Source organism: Oryza glaberrima, chromosome 4 (assembly GCF_000147395.1).
Source record: "Oryza glaberrima chromosome 4, OglaRS2, whole genome shotgun sequence".
Classification (NCBI taxonomy): Eukaryota; Viridiplantae; Streptophyta; class Magnoliopsida; order Poales; family Poaceae; genus Oryza; species Oryza glaberrima.
This window is the reverse complement of record NC_068329.1, coordinates 23,930,980-23,949,401: the sequence shown is the minus strand read 5'-3', so window position 1 is coordinate 23,949,401 and position 18,422 is coordinate 23,930,980. Positions and strand designations below refer to the sequence as shown.

The 18,422-nt window shown below is 41.4% G+C and overlaps 3 protein-coding genes, 6 non-coding genes and 1 pseudogene across 9 annotated transcripts; 1 reads left to right on the top strand and 9 right to left on the bottom strand.

Annotated features, from left to right (window-relative positions):
* Window positions 1-2,865, top strand: LOC127771816 (histone-lysine N-methyltransferase, H3 lysine-9 specific SUVH5-like). The gene has a single exon (XM_052297756.1). It carries the CDS (start codon window positions 86-88, stop codon window positions 2,609-2,611), a length of 2,526 nt encoding a protein of 841 aa, XP_052153716.1. The 5' UTR covers window positions 1-85; the 3' UTR covers window positions 2,612-2,865.
* A 2,177-nt stretch (window positions 2,866-5,042) lies between these two features.
* On the bottom strand, window positions 5,043-5,492 carry LOC127770909 (glycine-rich protein DOT1-like). The gene has a single exon (XM_052296681.1). It carries the CDS (start codon window positions 5,490-5,492, stop codon window positions 5,043-5,045), a length of 450 nt encoding a protein of 149 aa, XP_052152641.1.
* Window positions 5,493-6,111: 619 nt separating this feature from the next.
* On the bottom strand, window positions 6,112-8,212 carry LOC127771769 (uncharacterized; annotated as a pseudogene).
* Window positions 6,662-6,782, bottom strand: LOC127772380 (small nucleolar RNA SNORD14). Its single transcript, XR_008017371.1, has one exon. It is a non-coding gene; the product is annotated as a small nucleolar RNA SNORD14 (small nucleolar RNA).
* LOC127772382 (small nucleolar RNA SNORD14) lies at window positions 6,960-7,080 on the bottom strand. Its single transcript, XR_008017373.1, has one exon. It is a non-coding gene; the product is annotated as a small nucleolar RNA SNORD14 (small nucleolar RNA).
* LOC127772384 (small nucleolar RNA SNORD14) lies at window positions 7,172-7,292 on the bottom strand. The gene has a single exon (XR_008017375.1). It is a non-coding gene; the product is annotated as a small nucleolar RNA SNORD14 (small nucleolar RNA).
* LOC127772383 (small nucleolar RNA SNORD14) lies at window positions 7,475-7,595 on the bottom strand. Its single transcript, XR_008017374.1, has one exon. It is a non-coding gene; the product is annotated as a small nucleolar RNA SNORD14 (small nucleolar RNA).
* Window positions 7,657-7,808, bottom strand: LOC127772376 (small nucleolar RNA snoR2/U65). The gene has a single exon (XR_008017367.1). It is a non-coding gene; the product is annotated as a small nucleolar RNA snoR2/U65 (small nucleolar RNA).
* Window positions 7,964-8,076, bottom strand: LOC127772369 (small nucleolar RNA Z107/R87). The gene has a single exon (XR_008017361.1). It is a non-coding gene; the product is annotated as a small nucleolar RNA Z107/R87 (small nucleolar RNA).
* Window positions 8,213-8,824: 612 nt separating the features above from the next.
* Window positions 8,825-13,294, bottom strand: LOC127771509 (glutamate dehydrogenase 2, mitochondrial). The gene is made up of 9 exons (XM_052297430.1): window positions 12,911-13,294; window positions 12,693-12,806; window positions 11,025-11,246; window positions 10,876-10,950; window positions 10,671-10,787; window positions 9,963-10,213; window positions 9,596-9,671; window positions 9,410-9,496; window positions 8,825-9,321 (listed from the first exon to the last, which is right to left on the bottom strand). Exons 1-9 carry the CDS (start codon window positions 13,016-13,018, stop codon window positions 9,136-9,138), a joined length of 1,236 nt encoding a protein of 411 aa, XP_052153390.1. The 5' UTR covers window positions 13,019-13,294; the 3' UTR covers window positions 8,825-9,135.
* Between the last annotated feature and the right edge of the window lie 5,128 nt (window positions 13,295-18,422).

Below are 18,422 nucleotides of genomic sequence, written 5' to 3'. Positions count from 1 at the left end.
CTCCCCGCTGCCTCCGTGGAGCGTCATCTCCGCGTGCAGGGGCAGAGGCTTCTGGTGGTGGTGGGGGCAGTGCGGGGGGCGTTGGATGGGGATCCCGGAGGTGGTGGTGCCGCCGAGGGCGGCCGGCCCGCGGAGGTACAAGGGGCTCGTGCCGTGGCGCTTCCAGCCGGGCTTCGTCAGGCCGCCTCCGGTCAAGCCCCCTGCCGCCGCCGCCGCCGTTGCCGGAGGAGGGGTCGCGGGCACGCCCGGCGGCAAGGGTCGCGGGTTGGGGGCGTCGGGGGAAGGCGTCGGGTCCAGTGGAGGCCGGGGAGATCCTCAATCGAGGAGATGCACCCGCAGCGCGAGCGCGAAGGGCTCTGGTGATGCGCGGAGCGTGGAGGAGGGCGGTCCCCGTGTTGCCGGAGACGACGGCGGTTCGGGCAAATCCGGCGTCGCGGCGGAGGGCTCCGGATTTGAGGGTTTGAGGAATGGCAGGGGCGGTGGCATTGGAACGGCAGCTGCCGAAGATTGTGGTTTGGAGAAGTCCAACCCCGATGGCATCGTCGGAGATGCTGATGTGCATCTTGAGAGCGGCAGCGATGCAAGAGATGGGGAATGCGTTTCTGAGGGTTTGAAGAAGCCTTGTGTAAATAATAGCAATGGTTCTTCTGCCGCGGATTGCGCGCCGAAGGTGAAAAAGGGAAATGACAGTGGCGATGGAGGTGCCGATGAGTGTAATGCTGCAGCCAAAAGTAGCAACTTAGCATGTCCTGGCAACAATGGCGACGAAACGAATCGTAAGGGGCGGAAGGTAGTACTTCCATGGAGGTTCCAGGTTGGGTTCAAGCGGTCGTTCTCGAAAGCTTTCTGCTCCGATAGTGAATCTTCAGGGCCCTCTGGTACTCAATTCTACAGAGCCCAAGACTCTTCGACACCGTGCACTCCAGCAACAAGAAGTTCTGTCCGGTGTTATGCGAGTGCTCATTCTGGTGTTAGAGTCTCGGCCATGCGTGATTTCTCAGTGAAAGGTGAGAAGGAAACATCAACTCCATATAAGAAGAGCAAAACTGGCATGGATGGTCCTAGTCAAGGGATGCCAAAGAATGGAGTTGTCCTCGCTAGGGAAAACATTATGGGATCTCTGCAGAATTTTCGCTTAATTTACAGGGACCTTTTGGATGAAGAAGAAGAGAAGTCGACAGAAGCAGTGATTAGACCTGATCTACAAGCTTACAGAATTTTCAGGGAGCGGTTCATCACAGACTGCGATGAGAAGAAATATATTGGCAATGTGCCTGGAATCAAAGTTGGTGATATCTTCCACTTGAGGGTAGAGCTTTGTGTTGTTGGTCTTCATCGCCCACACCGGGTGGGTGTAGATCATATCAAACAGGAGGATGGGACTTGCATAGCTGTTAGCATTGTATCATATGCACAATCTTCCGATATTAAGAATAATTTGGATGTCTTGGTGTATTCTGGAGCAATGACAGCTATAGCCAATCAGAAGATAGAGGGTACCAACTTAGCACTCAAGAAGAGTATGGACACTAACACACCAGTCCGTGTTATCCATGGTTTTGTCACTCACCTCAATGGAAACTGCCAGCGAAAGAAGATCCCTACTTATATATATGGGGGTTTATATATAGTCGAGAAATACTGGAGGGAGAAAGAGGGTAATGATCGTTATGTTTATATGTTCCGACTGAGAAGAATGGCAGGTCAGAAACACATTGACATCCAAGACATTCTGAATTCAGGACAAGCTGAATCATATGGTGGTATTATCATAAAAGATATATCCCGAGGATTGGAGAAGATCCCTGTATCTGTTGTTAATTCAATATCTGATGAGTACCCAATGCCCTATCGCTACATTGCACACCTGCAGTACCCCCGTAACTACCAGCCAGCACCTCCAGCAGGCTGTGGTTGTGTTGGTGGATGCTCAGATTCTAAAAGGTGTGCATGTGCAGTGAAAAATGGTGGGGAGATTCCTTTCAATGATAAAGGCCGCATCTTAGAAGCAAAACCTCTTGTTTATGAGTGTGGACCTTCATGCAAGTGCCCTCCTACATGTCATAACAGAGTTGGTCAACATGGCCTTAGGTTTCGTTTGCAAGTCTTCAAAACCAAATTGATGGGCTGGGGAGTAAGAACTCTTGACTTCATACCATCTGGAAGCTTTGTATGTGAATACATTGGAGAAGTGTTGGAGGATGAAGAGGCACAGAAAAGGACGACCGATGAATACTTATTCGCTATTGGTCATAATTATTATGATGAAGCCCTTTGGGAGGGCCTATCAAGATCCATACCCTCACTTCAGAAGGGTCCTGATAAAGATGAGGAAGCTGGCTTTGCTGTTGATGCTTCAAAGATGGGCAACTTTGCAAAATTCATCAACCATAGTTGCACCCCTAACCTTTATGCACAAAATGTCCTATATGATCATGACGACAAGAGTGTACCTCACATTATGTTCTTTGCCTGTGAGGACATTCCACCCCGCCAAGAACTTTCATACCACTACAACTATACAATAGATCAGGTTCATGATGCCAATGGTAACATCAAGAAGAAAAAATGTCTCTGTGGCTCTATAGAGTGTGATGGTTGGTTGTATTAGGCTTGAGAGTGTACTATTTCCAGAGGCATAATTGAACTTCTTTCATTGGGCATGAAATCTTCTTCTAGCTTATACTGTGATTACAAATGAAATCGAAATAATTATTAGGTTAATGTTTTCTTCTTTCTTTGCAGTTCCACCATTGGCAAAGTGCCAAGTCATTTTTTTTATTTGCACTAATCATTTAATAACTTACTAAATAATTTTACATTGTGCTGATCAAATGTCTTCCATAATTGTTTCCAACAATGGTTAAATGTGTTGTTCTTTTAAGGGAAAGTTTAAGCATGTTGTTTCATGTAGCTCAATATATAGCTCAATATATGCCAGAATATGTTATCTTGATACGATTCCGAGTCTGACACAATTTGTTACTTTAAATTTTGCAGTTGTGGTTAGTAGATTACCTTTTTTTGGTTTAGTTTCTTGTCTCCAAGTTATTTTTTATGGTTCTTGTAACATTTGTTTAGGTCCTTTTGGACTACTAAGCTATTAGGATATTGTACAAACATTTCAAAGAAATACTGAAACCAGCAAAAGTTAGAAACTTCGAGATGATTTGGAATAACAACTATTCGCTCCTATTTATCATAGTTAGTGCTTCAGTTTTGACCAGTAACGAAAAATACAGCACCATATTTTGAGGATGAGATATGGTTCTATCATCTCATGGATTATTTCACATATTTGAAGGACTTAGAAAATACAGTGTTCACCTAGTCGCTAAACACTAGTGGGACGGATTAGGCGAATTAGACGTTTTTTCTATTTGTTTCACAGAAAAATACTGATTCTAGACATTCGGTACTCATTAAATATAGGCATTTAGGAAAATAGCATAAATCATAGTTAAGTTAAGAAATCATCAAGTCAATACAATGCACTGACACTGCACACAAAGCATTGGGTTTAGTACAAATCTATAGGAATAGCGAACACATCAATATACACATCATAATTCATAAATCAAAACTTTATAGTTCATATTTAGTGTGTGTGTGTGTCTATATATAAATACACACACACATAGAAGGCTAGGGGAGTAGCAGTACAGCACCAACACCAGCACATGAGCATACCTCTCAAAAACTCAATCACATACATACAGATCTGATACAGATCTAAGGTGCTGGAGTTAGGAGAGGAATAAAAATTTACCTGGAACTGGAAGAATAGAGGTGGTGGAAGGGAGTCTAGTCCCCTGATGGCCTGATCTAGGGTTGGCACTGGCTGTTTGAGTGGTTCCGTGTTTGACTGCTTCAATCGGTGTGTTTGTCACCTTCCATTGACGGCAAGGATGAAGGATGAGAGGGAGAGCAGGAGCAGCAGAGGAGGGGGAAGAACGTGAAGCAGCAAAGGAGGAGAGTGAAGAACGTGGCGGCGCGGTGGCAAATTGATGGGTGCGGTGGCAGAGCTCTCGCTTGTGGCGGCGTGAAAAGGGGAGTAGGCATGGGCAGCGCTCTCTCTCCAGGCTCTCAAATAGGGTAACCTAAATCCTCTTCTATACTGAGTCGGCCCCACGTGGCGCTTCCAAATTTTATCGCGCACAAATTTTGATTTCTATCGTCTAGTCGCCACCTAGACGCACTGTCCCATTGTCCAATTGCGCCCAGGGACTGTCCCGTCCAGGCGGCCTAGGACCGACTAGGACCGTCTAGGCGGCAAATCGACTAATTCACTGTCTAGGGTGTAAATTGGACAAATTGTCGCTGACTAGCGATTAATCACCGTCTAACGGGCTAGGTGGCCGTTTAGGCAAACACTAAATAGAAATGAGAATTGGGTAGTCTGAAACGTTGATATATTGTAGTAGGTGCAGGAGCCTCCATTTGTGGGCCTTGATTTGGAGAAGGGTTTCAAACGGCCGGTCTAAATTGAGAAAACCAACGTTTGCAGCGGAAGATAAAAAACCTGGTACCCATGATGCCAAGAACGTGCTGCCTTGTAGTACTGAAACTTCTTATCATAGATGAGTTCATGTGAAGCTCGAAATCTGCATTCTGACGTCTGTAACAGGGCCACAATTCCTTTACCTCCAAAGAATGTCTATTCCATGAACTCAATTGTTGTTTTTTTTCGTTCGATTTTGTATTGAGTTAACCTTTTTATTTTTCTCGAGAAACTTGAGTCGAACTACCTTTTTATTGAGACATGGCAGATTGTTCAGTCCAGAATTAAAACATCACCAACACGATCCGGAATATATATACGAGCATGATCAGCTCTGCACTTGACCCTATCTTATTTCAGCATTTCAGGTACAAAGTTTGAACAAAGATGGACATATTATACAGGAACCGAAGATAACTTAAGTACCCATATATCTTAGTAGTATTTCAGTAGGTAACAAAGCTCAACCAAAGATGGACATATTACACACAGCTACTGTGTACAACGGATGCAAGGCAAAATGTCCAGCGGTTTCAGAGTTTCAGTTGCCGCCACCGCGCTGAGGCCGGTGGCTGTCACCGCCGTGGAATCCCCCGCGAGCGCTCCAGCCGCCGCCGCCGCCGCCGCCTGATCCACTCCCGCCTCCGAACGCCCCAGCGCCGGCTCCCCAGCCGCCGTGGCCCTGCCCGCCAGCCCAGCCGAAACCGCCACCGTGGCCGCCAAGGCCGCTGGAGCCACCGGGCCCGCCAACGCCTCCTCCACCTCCGCCTCCGCCGCCGCCGAAGCCAAACCCGAACGCGGTGCCGCCGGGGCTCTGCGCCGAGCTGTGGCCGTAGCCCCAGCCGCCTCCGGGCCCCGAGGCCCACCCCCACCCGTACCTCCAGGAGCCGTCGGGGCCGGAGCCCTGCCCGGACCCGGCGTCGCCGGTCCATCCGGGCGGCGCCGCCCGCCCGCGCCCCCGCCCCGGCTGGTGACCCCGCTGTCCGTCCATGCCGCCGGTTGTGGCCGAGTGTCGCGAGGGTCAGCTGAATTTATGCAAGCCTCGGCTTCGCATTTCTCACAATTCACACCTGTCAGTTTTGTACTTATGGGCAGTGAATGTCCACGGTTTTTAGCGCGGTAATTTAGATATTTATCACTTTTAGATATAACGTTTCATAATTTCACTCATATAATTTCATAATTTATACTCATATATATTTATGATACATGAATTTTTATGTGCTTATGTAGGTTTAGTTTCCAACTTTTCCATCACATCAAAACTTTTCTACACATATAAACTTTCAACTTTTTTATTTAAACTTTCAATTTTAGCGTGGAACTAAACACACCCTAAATTATTAAACGTCATATCAAAAGTGATAATAGTTAAATACTCCATCTCCAGTTTGACAGCTATGTTCTGAAGTCTGAACTGAGCTGCCAGTGACTAGTAGTGAGCTTGGTCAATTGCTTCATCACTAATCAAACCGAAACAAGCCAGGACTTTTGTGTCACAAGAGATAGATGAGCAGAAGTGCGAACCAGCAGCAGAAGGTGAAAACCACGAGCATTCTTGTAACTTCGCAGACTGGAAAGACAGTGTGCGAAACATAAAGAATTCAAACAAACAAAAATAAAGCTCAGTTTTGACATTCAGAAGGGGCCCAAGTTTTACATTTGGAAACATAAGCACCTGGTGGTAGAAACCACACTATGGAGTTGGCAAGAGTCGGAGAGATACAAAGCTCTTGGGAATTTCGTTCCAATTTGATACAATTGCATACCATGCCTTGTTCCTGTTTTCTGGTATTGGAGGAGCCGTGGAGCAGGGGTCCTCAGTTATGTCTTGTTACTGTTTTCTGGTATTGGAGCAGCATAGGTAGCTTGAGGACAGTGGTCTCAGTCTAAGTATCAGATGTAAACAGTGTTGTGTTGATGAAATGGTTGCACGCTTACTGTGATGATCGCCGATGTTTAGATCACTGCCAAAATGTAAACAGTGTGTAGATGCTGCGAACCTGTGAATAAGCATGTCCTCAGCTAGTCTGATCAGCCAGGCAGAACTTTCGCAAACCTGTTGATAGAAGCTGCATCTTGAATGAGAACATGAGCAAACAAAAAGAATTGCACACTGGAGATGATGTAATTAAGTTTTGTAAACAGAATACAAGGCGGGCCCTCAGACATCCAAGGAAGGATTTAACAGCATAAGCTCTCAAGCCTGGCGAGGCGAAAGCTCTTAGGCGGCAACTGCGAATGTTATGAGAAACAAGCCTTGTTTTTATCATCATTGGGCAGGCATAACAAGCTGACCACTAAGATGTAATGAAAAATGTGGCATGAAACGGCTTAGAGCCTTAGACATAAAACACATGAAGTTTACACAGTAAGGCAACACAAAAGGAATTGAACCCTGAACATATGATATCGAAGGCTATATAGGAGTATATGAAAAAATAGAATGCTCAAATGTGCCCTCAGACATCCAAGGAAGGATTGAACAGCATCAGCTCTCAAGCCTGGCAAGGCGAAAGCTCTTAGGCGGCAACTGCGAATGTTATGAGAAACAAGCCTTGTTTTCATCATCACTGGGCAGGCATAACAAGCACTCTACTAAGATGTAACAATTAAATATGAAACATGAAACTGCTTGAACATCAATCACGTGAAGTTTACTAGGCAACAGGCATCAGACATCCAAGGAAGGATCTAGCAGCATTAGCTCTCAAGCCCGGCAAGGCGAAAGCTCTTAGGCGGCAACTGCGAATGTTATGAGAAACAAGCCTTGATTTCATCATCATTTGCCCGTCAGCAAAGCAAACTAAAACATGACACACATGAACAGAAAACTAAAACATAACCACACACATGGATACTTGGATGACAGTACAATTATCATTGCTACAGGAGACAGAACTTAACCCTAATCATAACCAAGAATACTAATGGCAAGACCCAATAGCAAATGTAAATGTAATGAAAACCATATGGCTCAGACATCCAAGGAAGGAGTTAGCAGCATTAGCTCTCAAGCCCGGCAAGGCGAAAGCTCTTAGGCGGCAACTGCGAATGTTATGAGAAACAAGCCTTAAGTTTATCATCATCGCCATAAAAGATTCCGTATTGACAAAGTTTCAATCCAATTTAAACATCAAATTTGAATCAAATTTAAATGTAGTCACAGAAACCGGCTCTGTGGACCGATGGAACAGCAGTCCCCAGGTTCCTATCAACTTGTGAGACGCCAGAATCCGCTTTGTCTCGGCCTGATCATAGCATCACAGCTCAATGCTCGTGGCTAACAGTGACGTGGCATCAGGCCTAAACAACCCAACCGTGCGAGATTAGCATCGCTCGTGAAATTGGAACATAAACCAAACCAAGCAGAACAAAACGGAAAAAAAAAACAATCTGGCCAAAGGGTTAAAAACAATCTAGCCAAATAGGCAAACAAAGCGCGAGTAAGCATGGATCATAGATGGCTCGGCTGAGCGGAAACTCGGCATACAGATCCCATCTCCAAAGGCCTTGGAGAGAGACCTGTGATTTGGTCTGTTGAGCTTGAATTTTACCTAGTCGTCACAGCCACCACGAATCCATGATTATACAAGATATGAAAACGAAGATGTGCATACAAGAGATACCAATATACTTTACCATACAAGAGAGATTATTGGGGATTAACTGACGGATACGAGGGGCTTGGGAGAATGTTCCGTTTTGGCGGCGACGGTGAGCTTTCGATGGGGGAGAGGGGATGCGTGTATATAAAGGAGGCAGGGGGGTCAAGGGTGCTAGGGTTTGCGGCGTGCCGGAGCCGGACTATTGGGCCGTAGCCGCCATGGATGGGCCCAGTTGCTTCTTCTTTGGGGTTGGGCTTAAATGCCCCCAGTCTAGTGGGCTCAAATAATTCGGCCTGGTGAACTATATCCCCGTCTCTCTCTTTGTGCAATTTTTCAGTACATTTCTCTCAGGCACAAAACATTCACAACTCCGCGTATTTTGCTGTGGTAGCATTGAGATTGAATGAGGGTGTATTGTGGGTTTGTTTGGATTGATCCCAATTTTTGTCCTGTTAAAATTTTGGTAACTTTAATAGTGGCAAATGCATATTTGTTTTGGTACCAAATTTTAAAACTATAATAGTTCAAATTCAATGCTACAAATTTTGGTAGTACCAAAACCGTATTGGCACTACCAAAATATTGGTAGGGCAAATTTTGACTTCAAACCAAACAAGCCCTATCAGTTCATGTGGGTATTCTAGTTTTTTTGCAATGTTATTTTATATAATTCAGACTTGGGGGTCAACCATCTCGCAGACTTTGAACCACAGAATGACAATGACAGAATACAACCTTTGTGAAATTCAAATTGCCTCTAGAGCTTACACCATTTTTTGTCAATACTATAATCACGCACGATTGAATCGGCCTTTTGTAAAAACGAAAGAAGAAACATCACATTTTTGTCAGGTACCCTTAATATATTTATTATTATTTTTCGCCGGAACGGTGGAAGGACGCCGATCTATCTTGAATATTATTGCAAGTGAGCTCCTTCCAAGCCGGCCACTTCTGATGAATTTATCAGATCAGACATTGGTCGTCCAACATTTTCGGACATGGATATGAGTGTTGTTAATGGCCTCATGCCTCCCATCCCCTCAAGAGGGTGGCACGTGCAACCCGGTTGACTCCCAGGGTGAACGCCCCCATCCTCAGGTTGCAATCATGAGATTTACACATGGCCTTGATGTGCTGGAAAGAATTGTTCATGTACTTGTGGAGCTCCATGTTCACCTTCTCCTCATCCCACATGAACCCTTGAATGTTCTGCAACCGTCCAAAGCGCATAAGGGAGATGCTGTATTCATCCAAAGCTAATGCGAAACAAGATCGTAGGAACCGGCATTTCAATTACCTGAACCCACTCAAAATAGCTAACGATCACACCACCGGAGTTGGCGTAAATGTCAGGTAATATGGTCACTCCCTTCTTGGCAAGAATCTGTAGTGCATACAGCATCAATCAGAACTGCCAAAATTGGCAACATTCTGATGTTTCTCAAAGACAAAGTTAGGGTACAATGTTTTGTTCTGTGGTTACCTCGTCAGCTTCTGGATCAGTTGGATGATTAGCAGCTTCAATTATAAATTTGGCCTTCACATCAGGTGCATTTTCCCTTCAGAAGATCAATTATATGTAAATTGGCTATTTTTTTTCTTGGTGCATACTACTGTTGAACTAGAATAATCAGATAAAATAGGTTCTTCAACATGTAACAAGATTACCGTCTAAAACAACTGTGTACCATTTAATGTCAAAAGTACAAAAAAGAAAAAACAGATAGGTATAATGGGTGAAAATGCAACTGCAACCAGGTAAGGACAGAGTTTCAAGAGTCATCCCCGACCCCGATAAACAACTCATATTGGCAGAAAATTTAAGGATCGACATGGACACTAGCTTTTACCTGTTGAGCACTCCACCTAAAGCGCATGGGATGAGAACATCGCATTCATGCACTAGTAGCTCTGAAGAATCCATGACTTCCGCATCATGAAAATCTTTCAAAGCACCACCCTCATTTCTGTGCTTCATCAGAGCAGGTATGTCTAACCCATTCTTGTTTCTGATTGAGCCTGTCACATCTCCAAGTGCAATCACCTTGCCACCCTTCTCATGGATGATTCGTGCAGCCCATGAACCAACATTACCAAAACCCTGGAAAATTCCATTGATTATTACAAACAAAATACATATGTTGCTGGCATACTGATAAAATGATAATGAACAGACTGATTTGATAGCTGAATTGCGGTTTTAAAATTTTCAGGAAGAAAGCTAGATTTTTTTTTTTTTTGCTGTTATGATGATGCATGTTACTCCCTTCGTACCAAAATATAACAACTTTTAGCCCTCAGGATTTGTCCCAAAATATAACAACTTCTCCACCAACATTCTCTTCCCAACCAATAACAGCACTCCACCATTCACTTTTTCCACCTACCTCCACTACTCATCCAATTATAACCATCCACCTCTCACTTCTACCTACTTTCTTAATAACCGTGTCCAAGCCTAAAACTTCTTATATTCTAGGACGGATGGAGTATTGTCCTTCAACAATCCTAGAATAATCCGCATAGCAAAAATCAATCGATTATTAATTATGACTGACCTGGATAACAAAGGTTGATCCAGAAATGGACTTTCCATGTTCAGCCAAAAGAGCCTCAGTAGCGTACATCACACCTCTTCCTGTAGCAGCATCTCTACCTAATGATCCACCAAGATCCTACAACAAAAATATCCAAAATACAATCACTGGATGTAAATTGGTTATTTACACAAACTAGATTTGTGTTGTTGTATAGTATACTTACTATTGGCTTCCCAGTGACAACTGCCGGTGAATGACCATGGAATTTCGAGTACTCATCCAAAATCCAAGCCATGGTCTGTGTCAAAATTACAGGGGATGTTACATGATGAAGGGAAGTAGTAGAAAAATACTAGAGAAAGCAGAATATACCTGTGAATTAGTTCCCATGTCAGGAGCTGGCACGTCAGTATGAGCTCCAATAAGATCATGAATTTTCTGTGTAAATACACGTGTCAAACGCTCCAGCTCACTCGTGCTTAATTCACCAGGAGCGCATCCAATCCCACCCTTTGCTCCACCATATGGAATTGCTGCAACAGCAGTCTTCCATGTCATTAGTTGAGCAAGTGCATTTACTTCATCTGGATCAACCTGCAAAGCAGAATGGTGAAACCATAGCTTATTAGTTTTAGTTTTATTTTTTCTCGAACACGCAAGAGAGCTGGGTGCCATTTAAGAAGATAAGAAAGTTATAAAGGAGGGGGAACCTCACCCAAAATTCATTATCAATTGTAGTTTTAAAAATGAGAAACAGATGAATCTCAGACTACAATGAATAATTTATAAGACAAAGTATGGTCAGCAGAAAATATTATAGTTGACTTTCTACATTAGCTTGTGAAAGTCTTACGGTAATACTTACAAAAAATTCCTTTGCAAATTAACAACTGCTGACATCAATTGCTTACTCTAGGAATTGATTGATAGGTTAGCTGCTTTTCTGTTAGCTAACTGATAACAAACATCAATTCATCATCAAAGGAAATCCATTTATTTATTAAGTACAAAGTAAAACGCGACAATAAAAGTCTCAGAAGCTCATAGCGCTTTTAATGCTTTATATTTATTAGTACTCCAGGAGACTGTTTTTTTTTTAACCTAAAATTTGAAAATCCCTCATCTTCATTTGGAACCTAAATGGTGCACATATATAACTCTGGCATTTTCAACAGGAAAATACCATAAGCTCGCAGTTTTGGAAAAACCTAAGGGATTATTCCCTAGGTTTAATTATAACAAGCACCTATCTGTATGAAATTTAATGGCTTCCAGCAACAAGAACCGAAGTATGATTGGAGCAGTAAAGAACAAAAGAAATTATCACAGAAGAAAACAAAGCTGGTTGAGTGGTTGTCTCCAATACTGAATACTAGCATCTGTAGCATGTCTGGGCATCAAACTTTCTAGTTTCTCAAAATGCCAGTTAAATAATAGTTCAAGAAAAAACAGAAATTACAGAAACAATTTGACAGAGGAAGAAGATTGGCATGTGCCCATTGGGATTCTTTTGTCAGTATGGAAAAGATACATTTAGGTTTCTTGACAGTTCAACAGAAAGAAATATAAATCTGAATGTAAAAGCACATAAGCGCATAGTAGTACAAAAGCAACACATGCTTTGCAAAATATCAAGGATTTTCAGTTCACGCCATCTGCATGACAAACTGACAGCCCAGTGCCCAGACGATCCACAAAATATCATAAAGTAGATTACAAATAAAGGTATGAAACTGAAAGTAACATCACGCACATTTCCTAAAAGAATAACTCACCGAACTGGAAAGGCCATATGCAAACAAAGAAGGAATAACAAGTTAACAAGTACCGTAGATCTAATAACTCACCAAAACGAAACAATGATCCCATTGACATGAGACAGTCACTGTCAAAACATTCCGAGTTTATAACCACTTCACTATTTATTCATGCTTAATCATCTCCGGTCAAATTTCCAGATAATAAGGAAGATGATTTACATCCCCGGCATTATTACTGGACAAAATCAAAAACAGATTCTCATCAAACCACAATCCTCACCTCAGGGTGATAGCGAATGCCACCTTTCATTGGCCCGCGGGCATTGTCGTGCTGCACGCGGAACCCAATGAAGGACGCCAAGGTTCCATCGTCTTTGGGGATGGTGCATTCCACCTGAACAGAGAGCGGGGTTACGCTACGCCTGATGAAACAACAAAGCCAGCAACCGCAGCAAAACAAGCTGGAAACAGGAATCAAAAAAAAAAAACCCGTCTCACCTTGATCTCGCGGAACGGAATCAGGAGGCTCTTCTCGAGCTTGGAGTCGAGGCCGAGCAGCCTGGCGGCCTGCCGGAAGTTACGGCTGGTGGCGGCGAGCGCGTTCATGGCCGGGCCAAAGGTGGCGCGTCGCCCTCCAAGAAAATTAGCGCCCGCGGCCGGAGAAGAAAAAAAAAAGGGACTCGCCTTTCGAACAGAGCACGCGACTACGGACCGCGCGCGAGCAAGATCGATCCGGGGGGGACGAGGCGTTCGCGCCCAAAAACGGAAAGAGGAAAAAAGATGGAGCCTTTTTTCTCTCTCCGGGGATCGAGGAGGAAGGCACGGGAGGAGGTCGGCCGGCTGCGTTTGGCTTGAATCGTGAGGAGGAAGAGGAAGAAGCGTGCTGTATTAATAGGGAGGGGGGATCCATCCATCCAGGTAGGCGGAGCAAGAAAGCAAAGATAGGATCAAAGAGCTGTGCTAATTGCTAAACTCAGCCAGAAAATCCTCTCTCATCTGTTGGGAAGGTGACTCATCAGAGCCGATTAGAAATTTAGAACCATAGCAGCACGTGTGTGGGGAAATTTTGCACGGTAATTTCTAGTACGAGGGATTATGACTGTGTATAAGCAAGAAGATTGAGGACGAAGCGGGTCAAAGATTGTAAATTTCGAACGCTTTTCCTATTTCCTACTAGTACAATATTACTTGGTTTCTTCCATTGCTTTGGGTTCTCTCTCATCTCTCGCTGAAAGCTGTGTTAGTTCCATATTAAAATTAAAAGTTTAAAGAATTTAAAACGATGTGACAAAAAAGTTAAAGATTTATATGTAAAAAAATTTGATGTGATGAAAAAGTTAGAAATTTGAAAAAAAAAATAAAATCTAAACAGGCCCGAATCTTCCAGGCTCCACCACCACTAGCGTCAAGAACTACTCGTCGTCTACTCCTCTTTCATCATACTACGAGTAAACCAGTAGTCTGTGGTCCACCTGTCAGCGGAAGTGCACCGTCTCCTGCGGTCCTGCCCTGCCCTTTTTCGTTTCTCCCTTTTTTCTGGCCCAGCTACCGCCTGAAGCCCTGAGCTGAAATGAACGTGGTTTCAGGTTTTTTTGTCTGCATCTCACTCCAGATTCTCTGCCCTACCTTCAGGCTGGTTTGGTTTGAGGCCTAAATTAGCCTTATCAATATTTAGCAATTTTAATAGTGTTTAGTGTCTATTTGGTTTGAAGTTAAATTTTGGCATGCCTCAGAAAATAGGTCATTTCAATAGTTAAGTTAGGCTATTTTGGCTCCAATCCAAACACAACTTTACCTTGCCAAAATTAGCCATACCAAAACTTGATAAAATTTAGCATTGTAAAAAATTGGTAAGACCAATTTAGACCACCAACCAAACCAGCCCTCAATGCCATGTTTGGCCTCTGGTGGTGTTGGTCAGTCGGTGCTAGACTGCTAGTGCTGGGACGATGCCACTACTGTATTTTGGTGTGGGGTGTGTTTAATTCACGTTAAAATTGGAAGTTTGGTTAAAATTGAAATAATGTGAGGAAAAATTAGAAGTTTGTGTGTAGGAAAGTTTTGATGTGATGGAAAAGTTGGAAGTTTGAAGAAAAATTTTGGAACTAAACTCGGCCCTGGTTTAGTTTCCAAAACAATTTTTTTTATCCATCACATTGAATATTTAGAGACATATATGGAGTATTAAATATGAAAAAAAATCAATTAAACAATTTGCGTATAAATAGCGAGACGAATCTTTTAAGTCTAATTGTGCCATGATTTGATAATGCGGTGCTATAGTAAACATTTACTAATGACATATTAATTAGGCTTAATAAATTCGTCTCACAGTTTTCTGGCTAAATCTGAATTTGTTTTGTTATTAGACTACATTTAATACTTCAAACGTGTGTCCGTATATCCGATGTGACAATCAAACTCAATTTTTTTCCCCAACTAAACAAGACCTTTGGATCCCAAGTTGCTCCCTGGCAGCCTCATCATCTGCCTACAAGGAAAAAAAACACAATATATTAGAAAAGAATCTAATATCAAATAATTAGAAGGGGTGATATATCGAATCCAGGTTGCCTATCCCTACACCTTGTGAAGCTACCCCTAGCGTTTCTCATCTGCCTACGAGGCTATACAACGAATCAAGCCGCTATCTGTACTATTATAAAAAATAAAGATGTTTTCACCGGTATTTTGGTATATCATTCGTGTTTGATTTGGTTTTTAAATTTGTTCGTTTTTAAATACATATTCATGTTTGAGTCGGATTCTAAGTTCGTTTGCTTTTGAAAATGCAAAAGGAGTCGTATAAGAAATCTTTTTAAAAACTTGCATGCTAACTTGAGATGAATGTTGGACTCCTAATTGCAGCTCATGATTTTCTAGAAAAAATAATCAAGCGAATTCCCATAGTGAAATTCACCCTAGCCAAACCGTATAACAATAATTAGGTTAAAATAGCATTTATCTGTTGCAACGCACAAGCATATTTTCTAGTCAAAACTCAATTTTGAAGATTATTTTAGATTTTTTTTTAATTTAGCTTCCTTCTAATATTTGTTTTTAAGTCGTTAAATACACACACAAATAAGCATGTGATTAATTGAGGGTGGATTATTAAAAAAATATTTGTTTTAAAAAGTAACTTCTACGTATATTTTATATAAAAACACCATTTATCAATTTTAAAAACATACTAGCAAAATTTGAGAAAATAATCAAGCCGATCCTTTAGTCAAGAGCAGACCCGAAGAGGCTAGCATGGGGTAGCGCCTGACCCAGTCGGCATCTAGCTCAGTTGAGAACTTGAGATTCGTGAGATAATCTCGCTCGCGAACACTCGTGGACTAGAGACCTCCCCGCAGCCGGCTGCCTCCCCAGGAAAAGTGCTGTTCAAAAGAGATCCACCCCGTCCAAAAGTCTGGGCGGCGGATGTGTATGGCCGTGGAATGGGTGTGGGTGCTTTGGAGTTTGGACAGTGGGCAGCAGCACGCACAGAACAGCGCTCGCCCATGTCCGTAATTCGTTAAACAGATCATGTGTCAAACAAATCTCTTTCCCATCCCGTAGGGTGGCAAAATCTTCGATTCTGCGCGGGGACAATGGTCTGTTCTCAGGGTGGCAAATCATTTTGATTGCACATCGCTCGGATATTTCCATTTTCGAGTTGCCCGTAGATGGTGTCCAGCCACTCCGAAGTCCAATTGTCCAAGCTCCAAAATGCAAGGACTCTTAAAATACAAACACCTTGAAGTCTCTGTGAGTATTAAATTATTGAGATAAGAAGAAGATGAAAAATTATGATTAGTTGAAATAAAATAGTAGGTGAAAAATAAATAAGAGAGGGTTATAATAAATTCTTATGCAAAAGATGACTTATTTTGGAACGACGAGAGTATAACAAATAAGTAAAAAAGAAAAGCTATAAGTAGTAACTTTTATTTAACTATATATGTCATAATCAAAGGTAGTAGAAGTGAAGAAAATAGTAAATTTTGTGCCACACTATATATGTCATAATCAAAAGGTACGGAGAGTACTAGGAGTAGGACATTATACGGGAACTGAAAAATTAGACGTTTTTATGGGTACGCACACTACATCTTTTTTTTTTCTTCTTTTCAAACTGGTCCTCCTCTGCTCTCCCCTACATGGCCTCCCCCACACTCTTGTTTCTCTCTCATGGTGGTTCCTTGAATGCAAAACTAACTAATTAACTAGCGTTGAATGATTTTTCCTTCAAAATTATTTATCCCTTATATTCACTACAACTAAAATTTTACAACAAGATCAAATGCAATTATATTTTGATGAAAAAAATACAAAACTTAGTCAAATGTTTTAATTAATTTTATTAAAACAATTGACTAAGTTTCAATTAATTTTATTAATTCAAATGTTTCAATTAATTTTATTAAATATTTTAGAAAAATGCAACATTTAAGAAATATTGACAGTATCACTGACACCTTTTGCATAAAACGTTGAGTCACAACGAGTGCTTCATCGCAAAGAAAAAACATACGACAAATCTAAATATACTTTTACCAATAATTAATTATGTTGAATTTTTTTTATCACAAGTGAAACATCAAGTTGTAAATGTTTAGACATCATAAAAACTAGTTGAAATATAAAAAATAACCACGTGAAACATCTACAAATGAACTAGTGAAATATCATGAAATAATTATTGAAACATGCAAATAAAGTTGTACGCAACATTAAAAAAAAAGGCAACAACAACAAAACTTTTAAAAAATCAAAATATAATCATGTAAGATTTTGTCGTAAAGATTTAATTATAACAAATATAACAATATATTCAAATCGTATATCAGATATCGTACAAAGTTGCTTTATCACTTGGAAGAGTAGAAGCCAAAATGGTCCTCACATGTAATGATCCTTGCTAAATTGGGGCATCCATTTTTTCTCCTCGCACCAAACGTCCGAGGAGTCCAAGGACTAGGCGTCCAATGTCCGATGAGAACTAAATTTTTGGACGCTACTGTGGTACGCATGCCATTGCTTGTTGTATTGGGGCATCCAATTTTTCTCCTTGAGCCGGATATTTGAGGAAAAACATTCTTTTAGAGATGACTTAGCGTCGGACGTCCGACGAAAATTAAAATATCATATGCTACTGTAGTACGCATGGTACGGCTATTTTTTTTCCTTCCCTTCATGGTGGTCCTCCTATGCTCTGCTCCACATGGCCTCCCCCCTTCTCTCTCACTCATCTTCCATGATGTCTAATTAAATACCAAACTAACTACTAATTAATTAGTTTTAAACGATTTTTCTTCTAAATTATTTATTCAATATATGATTTGATTATGCTGTTGTATTCGTTACAATTAAATCTTTGTAATAAGATATTACATTATTACACTTTAATGAAAGAATATATATAAAAAAAATGTTGCGTCCTTATTCTATATGACATATGAAACATCAATATGTAAATGTTAGAACATCACAAAACATTGGGTGAAATATAAAAAAACATCACTTCAGCATTTAAAAATGAACTAATAAACATAGTAAAATACTTAATGAGACATATAAACAAAACTGTGTACAATATTAAAAAAAATCTACAATAGCAAAATTACTAAAAAATTTCCTTCCGAGTAACTTGTCATAAAGATTTAATTATAATAAATACAACGGCATAATACGATAATAGCTGAAATAAATAATTTAGGTGAACAATTATTTTGAAGATTGATAGACTTTATTTTATCGCTTAAGAGTGTGTTTAGTTCACGCTAAAATTGGAAGTTTGATTGAAATTAGAACGATGTGACGGAAAATTTGAAAGTTTATGTGTGTAGGAAAGTTTTGATGTGATGGAAAAGTTGAAAGTTTGAAGAAAAAGTTTGCAACTAAACAAGACCTTAAAAAGAGATGAAGTAGTGCACTCCTGCCATGTACTATTGTTTGCTATATCGGGGCGTCCCTTTTTTTTTTCTCGGGTAGCAGGAGAAGCATTCTCTCAAAGATACGA